This window comes from Ursus maritimus, unplaced genomic scaffold, assembly GCF_017311325.1.
Source record: "Ursus maritimus isolate PB19 unplaced genomic scaffold, ASM1731132v1 scaffold_22, whole genome shotgun sequence".
Taxonomy (NCBI): domain Eukaryota; kingdom Metazoa; phylum Chordata; class Mammalia; order Carnivora; family Ursidae; genus Ursus; species Ursus maritimus.
The window spans coordinates 19,312,131-19,322,990 of record NW_024424675.1 but is presented as its reverse complement, the minus strand read 5'-3'; the positions used below and the strand labels follow the sequence as shown (position 1 = coordinate 19,322,990).

Below are 10,860 nucleotides of genomic sequence, written 5' to 3'. Positions count from 1 at the left end.
CCTTCCAGCCGGCAGCCTGGTGTCCACATGCTGAGTTAGAACCACCTTGAAACCCTTCAGGGTGACAATCCGAGCTGGAGAAACCCCATCGGGCAGAAACTTGGAACCATGACTCCTCCTGGGCAACATGGAGGATGTTGGGTTTTGGGCCAAACTTCTCGCACAGCCCAGTGAGCACCTCTGGTCTCATGCCTCCTCTGGGAAATCTGTTTACTCCAGCTTTGTCCTCCACACCCCACTCACCCAGGCTTCACCTCCCAGACCTGCAAAGACACAACAGGCCACAGAATGCCACTCGAGAGGCTTTCTCCATTTTATTTCTTTGGGAAAAGAAAACGAAGTCTTTCCATCACATATGGTAGAGATATATATTTATATATATTTATATATAATTTCTTTTGTGGTTGGAAGTCCCAAAGCTGAGTCTGTTCATATTTTTTTCTATATATTTTTTTTCCCCTACTAATGCCTTCTCTTCCTCCTGCCCCTCTGGCCCAAGCCCAGGTTCAGGGGCAGGTACAGTGAGGGGTGAGTGGAATGGGCAGTGATTGCCAGATGGCCCCCCTACCCAGCTTAGAGATCTGGTGAGGGTCACCGGGAAGGGGCTGTGCAGAGGGATAGAGGCCACACAGAGGGGCACTCTTGTTTTTGTGGGGGACGCACAGCTCATTAAACAGTCACCAGTCATGGGAGGAGGCTGGTCAGGGGTTGGGGAACTTTCTCACAGTAGTTGCCAGCTCTCTCCACCCTGCCCTCCAAACCCAGTCTTGGGGGTGGGAGGAAGAGAGTAAAAAGAGAGAAATACAAGGGCTGAGGGCCAAGCCTCCTCTAATTTTTATTGCTGGTGAATTAGAAATTTGCCTTTCCCTTCCTATCTTAGGGAGATAGACTCAGAGGATGCCGAGAGGAGGAGGGAAGTGACAGTGCTGTCCCAACCCCCACTGATGGCCATGCCAGGCCTACCCTGGGCAAACACTGGGGTACCTTGAGGTCCTGGGAACTCAGGGGTCAGTGTTCCTCTCAGGTCAGCCTTGTCCTTCAAGGGCAATCACAACCATCCCCTTTTGCCCCCCAAAACAAAGGCCTCTGGCTCAGGCTTGGGCCCATTGGAGCTTGGAAGTGGGCAGTGCACCAAAGATCAAGCAGAATTTTCTACTGGAAGAAAAGGTGAGGTTTGGGGGAAGAGTTGGCCTAGGACAATGATGTTCTGAGCGTGAAAGCAGAGGGAGGCTGGGGGAATCGAGTGGGAGAAGACACAGGAAGACATCACAGACACTCATATGACCTCAGAAACCGGGTGAGGGGAGTGCCTGAGAGGCAGGTAGCACTTAATAGTTGTAGTTAGAGCCGGTCAGCGGCCCTGGGTGTGGGGTGAGCCAAGCAGATAGGGCTATCACCCTGTGGGATCCTGGCCAAAAAGGTGGGGTAGAGCTAAGAAGCCTCCAGGTGACCCTTTCCAAGAACAGGAGAGTAGATCTTCCCTGGGCACTGAGCCTCCACCCCCAGCCTTCCCTCCGGCCCCTGATACACACATATGGACATACACTCAGGACCAGGCCAGGCTCTGAGACCTGAGCCCAAGAGACCTTGGGGGGAGGGGCTGGGCAGGTAGCCCTCTCAACCACATACAGGCCATCTGCTCCCACTTGTCCTGCCAATCTGCCCAGGGAGGGATAATAGGGCAGGAAGGAGAAAGGCCAGGAGCCCAACGTCTGTCAGTTTCAGCAGACCCCATGCAGGCCCCCTCAGGCTACATGGCCTCGGAGGTGACCACAGACAGCATCACTGGACACTGGGGTGGCCAACAGTAACAGCCCAGACCTACCAGGGGGCTGGGGCTCCTCATGGCACTGCAGGCCTGCCGCCTCCCATCTCCAACAAAGCAGTGCCAAGAAGGGGAGCACGGGCTCCCCTGCTGCCTGGGCCCCTCAACCCCCACTCACTCTGCCTCTCCCTCTCCCCTCCTCCGGAGGAGGGTCCAAGTGGGCTGCCCAGAGGTCCAGTGGTAGAGCCTGAAGGGCACCCAGTGAGGGGGGAGGGGGAGGGATCTGGTCACAGCTGCTTTGAGAACCTCTTTGGTCTGGGGACATCGGGGACATAGGGAAAAGAGATGGCGGGGAGGGGACACTGGGGACTCTGGCCTTTGACAGGGCATTTGTCAAAAGGCCACATGCCCAGGTGGGGGATCAGATTTCCGTGGACTCAATGCGCTCGAGGCGGGAGGGCGTCCAGGCTTTCTTCTCCTCGCCGTGTTGGGGGGTGGGTGTGCTAGCACCCCCCGCCGCCCCGCGCTCCCGCAGCCGCCGCTCCAGCTGCTGGTTGCGCTGGTACATCTCCACGTAACTCAGCTGCAGCTGCTTCTGGTACTCGATGACCTTCTCCTTCTCCTCCAGCCACACGCGGCGCTCCTCCGCGAAGCTGGCCCCCTGGCGCTCCCGGGCTCGCCGCTCAGCCGCCAGCTCGGCCTGCAGCCGCCCCACCTCCCGCCGCAGGGCCCGCGTCCCACTCTCCCCGCCAGCATCCACCTCCCCGTCCAAGGAAACCAATGAGGCGGCGGCGGCCACCCCGGCCTGCCGGCGCATCTTAGCCTCGTCGCTCTCGCACGTGGCCAGGGCATCCTGGGGCTCGGCCGGGTCCACGGGGGTCAGGGCGGGCTTGAGGCACGCTGCGGGCAGCTCCGCCTCACCCAGCTCCAGGCTGGCCTGCTTGCTGCCGAAGGAGTCCCTCAGGCTGAGCAGCTGCTCCTCCTTCTCCCGCAGCGTCGCCCGGCCCTCCCGCAGCTGCGAGCGCAGCCCCACAATCTCGCTCAGCTTCTGGGACACGTCGGCCTGCGAGTCCTTCAGCTGCTGCTTCAGGAGGGAGATCTCCCCCGCCTTCTGACACACCTGGGGCAGGGGCAGGGGCAGGGGTGAAGAGGACCAGGGTCAAGGCAGAGCCCTGTGGGCCAGCACCCTGGCCCTGCAGCCAGCCCGAGGCTCCAAGCATCCCCAGATGCAGGGTTAACTCATGGGACACACAGGAATGACCCAACGAGCCCTCCTTGGATTCAGGACACATGTGGCTAATCTCACACAGCCCCGGGACGCTCTGGTCCTCACAGACCCTCCTCATCAGTTTTGTCCCCCTCCCCCTTCACTCCCCTTGTGACAGTGGGCCACAGCTCTGGGTTTCTCCAGAGTGACAGAAGGAAGGAGACTCAGAAAGGGAAAGCCCAAGCCCCCTGCCCGCACCTCCCACTTAGTTTCCTCCATCCGGGGCAGGAAGTCAGCCTGCTCTTTCTGGCAGGCGGCCACCTTGTCCTCAAGCTCTTCCCGCTGCCGCATCAGCCGGGCTGCCTCCTCCTGCAGCTGCTTCTTGTCCTGCTGCAGCCGCAGCACCTGCAGCTGTAGGCCCTGCTGGGCCCGCTGGGCGCGGCGGGCCACCTGCTGCAGCTTCCCGCTGCAGCCCTGCCGCAGCTCGGCCAGCTCATGCTCCCACGCCTTCTGCCGCTCCTCCAGCACCTGGGCCACCGCGGCCTCGCTCTGCTCCAGGCTCCGCCGCAGAGCTGCCACCTCCTGCTCCTTCTCCCACAGCCGCTCCTCTAGCTCCTGGATCAGAGCACTGGGCGAGGGTGGGGAGCAGGCCGCGAACGGCAGGCCTCCACCTCCGCCCTCCCCCGATCCCAGGTGGCCTGGCCGCCCCATGGAGGAGGACGACCCACTCTTGCTGGAGGCCCGCCCACTGTCAGAGGTTCCCAGGTCCTGGTAGCCCGAGCCACCACCGCTGCTGCCGCCGCTGCCACTACCGTAGCTGGCAGTGCCGATGCGGTTGATGTGGCTGGTGGAGGCACTGAGGGGCGCCAGGTGCTGGCTATAGCTGGAGCTGTAGGTGGGCAGGCTTGTGAGTGAGTTCCGGCCTGAGTCTGAGAGGCCGCCCCCACCCCCGCCCGCTGGGGTCATGGTCCGAGACTTGTCCAGTCCGCCCTTGAGACCACCAGGACCCTGTCGCCCCTCAGGAGTACCATTGGTCTGCGGGGGGCACAAGTTCTGCATGGAGTGGAAGTTCTTGGGTACAACGGGCTTGAAGGCCGAAGGCCTAACTAGCGGCTCTGAGCACTGAGTGAAAAGCAAGCAAGGGGGAGTGGGCATCAGAATGCGGCCTTAACCTTGGCCCCAGCCTCTTCCCTCTGGCCCAGATACATTCAGCCTCACCCCCAATTAATCTCCATCCTGCAAGTCCCTCCCAGCTGGGTTTCCACCTCATGGCACCCAAAAGCCAAGTTTGTGCCCTGGAACCACCAGCTAGACTTGGCCGCCAAGACCACCCCATGGCTCCCCAGCCCAACCTCCATGCTGGCCCCTACAACCCAACCTCCAGGGCCCACTTGACCCTCCTCTCTGGACTGCCCCCCACCCCTCAGAAAAAGGCCCTGGGTACTGACCTGGTCTAGCTTGCCAGAGGTGGCCAAGAGCTTAGGTGGATGGCTGGGCTCACGATACTGTGGTGGGGCCTTGTCACTGCCACCGCTGCTGCTACTGCCACCACTGCTGCCCACCACGTTGCCGCAGACATCAGTGTGGTCACTGCCCCGCAGCTCGCCGTTGAGGTAGAGGGAGTTGGCGAGAGCCTTGTCTTCTGAGGGGTAGCGGCCTGGCCTCTCCCTGCTGGCCCCACCACCACTGCTGCGGGGGCCGGGGAAACTGCCCTGGCTGCCCCCACCCCCCGTGCGGGTGCCCACGCTCTTCATGGCGAACTCCTGGGCATGGGCCACCCCACTGCCCACACTGCCCATGGCCAGGCGAGGGTCTGGGGGTCCGAGCTCAGAGGGCCGAGGGGCAAAGGCCAGGAGAGGATCCCGCCCTGGGTCAGCGCGCACAGGCAGTGTCTCCAGCTTCGCCATGACTAAGCCAGGGGGGCACTGTGGACACAGGTGGGGAGGCAAAGATAAGTCAGCCCCACCCCCACTCCCATCACCCCAGCCAAGTCAGTCCCAGCATCAATTGCACCCCACCCTTCAGTGTCCCCTTCCCTACAATGGGTACAAGAGTTCCCAGACACCCAGGATGGAGGTATGGGGCTGGGGTAAGAGTGACAGTTTGGTAATGGGGTGCCTGTTGCCCACCTGATGAAGCCTAGGCCCCAGGGCACCATGCACATACCCTCCCAGCTTTGCTCAGCTCAGCATTCCACTCCTCAGCTCCTGCCTCAACCCCACCTCCTCCATGAGCCCGGATTCTTCACTGCAACCCCCAAAACATATGCATTCTTTACCCTGGGTCTGGAACCCTACAACCCAACCTCATGGGCTGGGGAAATGAGGTTGGAAGGCTACAATACTTGAATTCAATAGGGAACCTCAGAAATTAAGGGAAGGAGAGAACCCACCCCTAACCAAATCTTGTGAGTAGGGCTCCTTCCCGGCCCCCTAACCTAGGGTGTTGCAGTCAAGGGCAGAAGTGGAGGCTCACTACCAGCGCAGGCTCCTCTCCTTGCCTTTCCAAGGGGGTGGGGGGCCGACGGGTCCTCAAGCCTGGGACCCTCCGAGGCCCGGTCTGCAGGGGCCATGTGCCTCACTCTCGCAGTCGGGGCTCGGCCCGAACCAGCTGCGCGACTTTGGACGGGCCGACTGAGCCATCCCGGACTGCAGTTTTCTCCTCTGCGAAATGGGAGGAACGAAGGACCTACCTCATGGAGCTGCCTAGTGCCAGGCGCCCCGAGGCGGCGGGCGCGGGAGGGACGCGAGTCTTGGGGGAGCGGGAGGTGCGCCGCCGCGCGCCCCTGGGTCGCATGTGGGCGCCACCTCGGGCACGTCCCGCCCCCCCCACCCCCCGCGGACGTCCGGGACCGTGACTGTAGCGCGTGGCGAGGGGACCTTCCGGAGGTCTTCCCAACTCGGCCGCACGAGGGGCTCCTTCCCCACGGTCAGTACCTCTGCAGAAGCGGCGGGGCTGGCTGAGGCCGGGGCAGAGGACGCGGTGCCACCAGCTGCGGGCGCTGGCCGTGCCTCCCTCACAGCCTCCGTTTCCCACAGGTGGGCGGGGGGAGGGGCGGGGCTTCCGCACCCAGTGGCGCCCGCAGGGGATTCCGCGCCTCCCATCCCCTCTAAGAATTCACTGCCACCGGGAAGACTTCCTGGATTACCCCCTACCCCCGTTCCCTTTGGACCTTGAACCGTGTCCTCTGGGCCCTTCCGTGAGCGTGCGCCCCCCTCCGCCAAGGCCAGCCCACAAGAGCAGGGGGAGCAGTGCAGGCAGGGCGACAGGGCCTCGGGTTACCTGTGCTCAGGGAGGCCCCACTTCCTGGTTCCTTTGTCTCAAATCCACACCGGGGAACACCTGCCCTAGAGATCTGCATAATAGCGGGGCAAAGGCACCAGGCAGTGCCAGCCCCCGATGCAGACCCTCCTGCAGACCCTCCGTTTGCCAGACCGGGCAGGGGCACCCTTCAGGCTTTCCCCCCCTACTCCCATAAGAAACCAGGCAAGCAGCCCTCCTTCTCTACCAAGGTGAAGGGGTCCAGGTGGCACTCCATGCCCCTCGAGGGCCCCTCAGACTGTCTTCTACCCAGATGCCCATTCTGATGCTGTGTCCTCCCATTAGGCCCCAGACCAGGGGAACCTGACGAAACTCTTGCCCTTCAGGAGTCTTTTGGCCACCACACCTGGAATTACAGCCCTAAGTGGTTGGAAAGTTCACCACCAAGCCAGGCCCCACGGCCTTTGTAAAATTCCATTCTCTCAGCATCTGCCCCCCTCCGCCAGGGGTGGAGAACAGCACTTTACCACCTTCCGCCCTTGAGCCAGTCTATCCCCACACGCAGGGCTGAGTCTAGGGTGAGACAAGGGAGGCACCTCGTGCAGAATTTCAGCGCAGTGTCAGCAAGGGCAGGACCCTGAGAGCGAGGGCCTCTCAGGCCTCACTCTAGTCCCCGCTCTGCCTCTACTCCCCACCTACTCCAGCCCAGCTACCCCTCAACTCAAAAATCCCCCTCCCACCCTAAGCATGACCTCCTTCTTGGCATCCTTGGGTACAGTGTAGGGAGCAGCTGGGGACTTGGAGGGTGAAGGCTGAGTGGCCTGAGGCTTGAAACCAGTGGGAAGGCCTGGGCGGGGTCTGGGAGGAAGAACTGACAAAACTTCATAGAGATGGGGTTCAGGGGTGGGGGCAAGGGAGCAGTCCCAGCTGGGGCACCAGGGTGGGTGTGACACCATTAACAAAACAGGGGGAGAATGTTGGGGGGAACAGGTACTTTGGGAAAGGCCAAAGATCTCTCTCTCACATACTGGGTGGAAAGACACTGCGGTGGTCAACATTCAAGGGTGGAATGGATGGAGCGAGCCCAGCGTGGAGCTAAGGCAGCAGGGCCCCAGAAGCCTGGGAGGCAGTGTGGGTGCAAGAAGGAGGCCAGAAGAAGGTAGGCCCTGGAGAACAAACTGGGGGGCTTCCAGAATGTTGGAGCAGCTCCTGGTGTTAGAAAGGGGCCAGGTAAAGCAGGGATTGGAGAGTGTATCCTGGATCTGGCAGGTGGAAACCTCACTGGTGTCTATGACAGAATGGCTTCAGAACAGTGGTGCACAGCAAAGCCAGGCTACAAGAGTAGCCAGGTCTGGAGGGAAAGATGGGAGAGTTCCCTGGCGAAAGAGAAGGCCAGAGAAGGCAGTAACTTAAGGTGGTTTGGGATCCAAAGGCTCTTTTCTAATTTTAAATTAAGCATGGCAGAAACCTGAGTATGTTGCTATGCCGAAGGAAGGCGCCAACAGTGAGATGAGAGAGCTAGGCACGGGGGCTCCACCAGATGCCTGGATGTGGGCAGGAGCAAACCTCGGAAGTGATCGTGTTGATCATGAGCGTGACACGGGACAGTGTTTGGGAGGGTGCTCTCTGAGCTGTAGGGTGCAGTATAAACATGCAGTACTACCTTCTCCGTGATCCACAAAAGGAGGATCTGACTACAGGTTGACACTGGCTGTATGCCCCTCTGCGCCACTGTTTCCCTGGAAGGTGTGTGGTCCCCAGACAAGCTCAATGCCCAGAGTCCTAGATGGAAATGAGGTGTTCCGGGGACTGGCTCCTGGGACGGGCTCCTGCTCTACCTGGGGAATCCTTGACTGTCAACCCACAGCAGCTCTCCTGGAGCCTCATTCCCCAAAGAGTGTTTTGGCACAATTCTAACCTGTCATGATCAACCCCATGCAAGCGTTCCCTGCCCCTTGCCTCTCCTGAGTTTGGGCTGCTGCAGCTTTTTTTCCCCTCAAAACCCCAGCAGGAAGCTGGCAGGACAAAGAGGGGCATTTGTTTTCCTGATAGGGAGAAAGGGTTTATGTTTCGTGTACGGGTTAGGGTCCTGAACTGGCCCAGGGAGTTGAACACGGTCTGCACAGGCAGCCTCAAGGCATCAGCTCAACGACCTGGGATGATAGCTTGTTGCCCAACTCTGCCACTGTCTCTGTGCCATCAACCTTCAGTGCCTGGGACATTATGCATAGTATTGATGGTCATAAAGGGTCAAATGGACCGTACCTGGGCTCTACATGGGCAGATCCCTCCAACCCACGGTGACCATTCAACCCCTCCCTACCTGTGTCCCTCCCAAAGCTAAGAACACTCTACCCTTCTCTTGTGGTCTCAGAGACCCCTATACCAGCCCATTTGCCCCCTAAAGCTTTCGGAAGGCCCTCTTGCCAGCACCCTTGCTGGGGGCCCCTCACTGGCCTTTTCCCCCCTGCACTCCCTCCCACACACAGCTGCCAGGGGACTCTTTCTAAAGGGCAAAGCTGATCTTGTCCCTGCTCTGCCCAAATTCTTCCATGAGCAGCGCCAAGAACAGTCGACACGAGTTCTGGAGGCATCAGCTCAAGTGTAAATCCCAGCTGAACTGATTAGGGGTGAACACATGCAGGTTATTTCACCTCGGGTTCTCACACCTACCTTACAGGAATCTTAAGAAGTAAATGTATTATGGCTAAAAGGCCTGGCATTTCTCTCAGTCCCCAGAACCAGAGCAGAGCTTGCAGCAGGGCCTCCAAGGCATCTCCTGCAGCCCATCCTATTTCCCCTGACCTGAGCCCCTCTCCACTCCACACAAAATCTCTTCCCAGCTCTCTATGCCCACCCTGCATCCTTCAAGGACCAATCCAAATGCTGCCTCCCAGGACAGCATCCCTGATCGCCCCTGGGGAGCAGGGTCCTTGGAGCACTTGGTTCAGGCTACTCCAGGGAGATTTCACTCTGAGGCTTCCCCAAGGGCTGGCCTGGGGGTGCCCTGGGGGCAGAGACGGCGGAGTCCTGGGGGTCTCCGGGCCCTGACCCTGAGGAGATGCAGAGAGAATGCTGTGGGAATGCTAGTTATGAGCAATGCAAAGAGGCAATGAATACGGACAGGAAAATCAGGAAGGGGTTCTGGGAAGAAGGACTGAGGGAGAAAGGGGACTGGGGACACTGTAGGGCTTTTGGGGTGCAGAGGTCTTCAGAACTTCTTGGTTGGGATGTGTGAGGGGAGATCCACCTTCTCTTGGTCTCAACGGAGGAAGGGAACCATCTCCTAGATCTTGGCTCTGGTGAAGCTGGTGTTTAAGGACTGAGGGGGCTGACAGCGCCCCCCCCACCCCAGCACACACACGCGCGCACACACGAGCTTCCGCGCAGGGGAGTGGGGGTGTTCGCCATTCACCAGCAGTCCACTGCCCGCAGCGCCAACAGATAGAGACCCCGGCCACAGGCTGTCCTGAGAAGGTGACTGAGGGTCTCGGTGGTGCAGGAAATCCCTCTCGCACCTTCCCTGGCTCCCTACCAGCGCATGTGGCCCCGGGGGGCGGGGCGCAGAGGGAAGAGGTGACATAATCCGGGCCGCACCCCCTCCGGCCGCCACCTCCCTCCAGCCCTGGTGAAGCATCCATGACATCATCGGCCTTATCTCCATTCCCCTCCCCCGCCCCGGGACCCCAGCAGCGGGACGCGCCCCCTCCCCAGCTCCGGGTCCGGCAGGACGAGCATTGCAGTGCAGCGGGCACGGGGACAGGTCGGAGCCGGGAGGGGTGCCGCGGTGGGCCGGCCTCACTTACTCGCTGCCTCAGGTCCAGCGCGGGGTCCTCGGAGCGGGTGCCACCGGCCCGGCTCGCTGGCGCAGCCCGAAGCCCGCCCGGCGGGGCGCGCGGCGCGGGCCCGGCTCGGCTCCGCGCCCCTCCCGCTCCCCGCCCGGGCTCCGCCCACCCGCGGCTGCGGCAAACGCGGGCCCGCCCTCCGGCCACGCCCCCTGGGGCCGCCAATCCCCAGGCTGGGGCGGGGCGCAGCGCCTTAACCCCTTTGTAGCTGCGTCCGGGTTCGCGCGTGGGACCCCTCTATCTCACCCTCTCCAGGGCTGCGTAAGTCGGCCCGAGGCCCTCTACTCGTCGCCTCTTACCCCCCAAGCCCCTTGGGTTCAGCCCCCAGGCTCTGATTTCTAACAAATCCAGTGGGACCGCGCCCTCCACCACTTCTTTGGCAACTGGACGGAGCCCCTCGGATTTGGGGAAGGGGCTCTCGATGTCGACCCCGAGCCCCATTCCTTTCCTGCTCCTGCTCTTCTGGATGTGGCCTCCCAGAGGACGTCGTGAGACTGCAAGTCTGCAAGGTGGGGGCGGGGCGAGCCCTCCCGAGGGGATCCGACCCCGCCGAGGGAACACCCCCACGGGTGCGGGGACCGCAGGCCCGCGCGTAAGGGGCTTCGAGGGGCCGTGACTGTTCAGCAGCAAACGGAGCCGGTTTGAAACTTGCTGGGGCGGAGGCTCACTGTCCGGAAGGGAAAAGGAGGGCGACGAGGGAAAAGATATACGTTACAATCCAGCAAGGTGTGAGTGCTATCTCCCCGTGCCCCACACCTGGCACGAGACCTGGCCCCGACCCC

The 10,860-nt window shown here is 61.3% G+C and overlaps 1 protein-coding gene across 1 annotated transcript; it reads right to left on the bottom strand.

Moving 5' to 3' along the window:
* Positions 1-291: 291 nt before the first annotated feature.
* Positions 292-5,627, bottom strand: LZTS3 (leucine zipper tumor suppressor family member 3). The gene is made up of 4 exons (XM_040638059.1): positions 5,410-5,627; positions 4,421-4,897; positions 3,231-4,094; positions 292-2,885 (listed from the first exon to the last, which is right to left on the bottom strand). Exons 2-4 carry the CDS (start codon positions 4,877-4,879, stop codon positions 2,187-2,189), a joined length of 2,022 nt encoding a protein of 673 aa, XP_040493993.1. The 5' UTR covers positions 4,880-4,897; positions 5,410-5,627; the 3' UTR covers positions 292-2,186.
* Between the last annotated feature and the right edge of the window lie 5,233 nt (positions 5,628-10,860).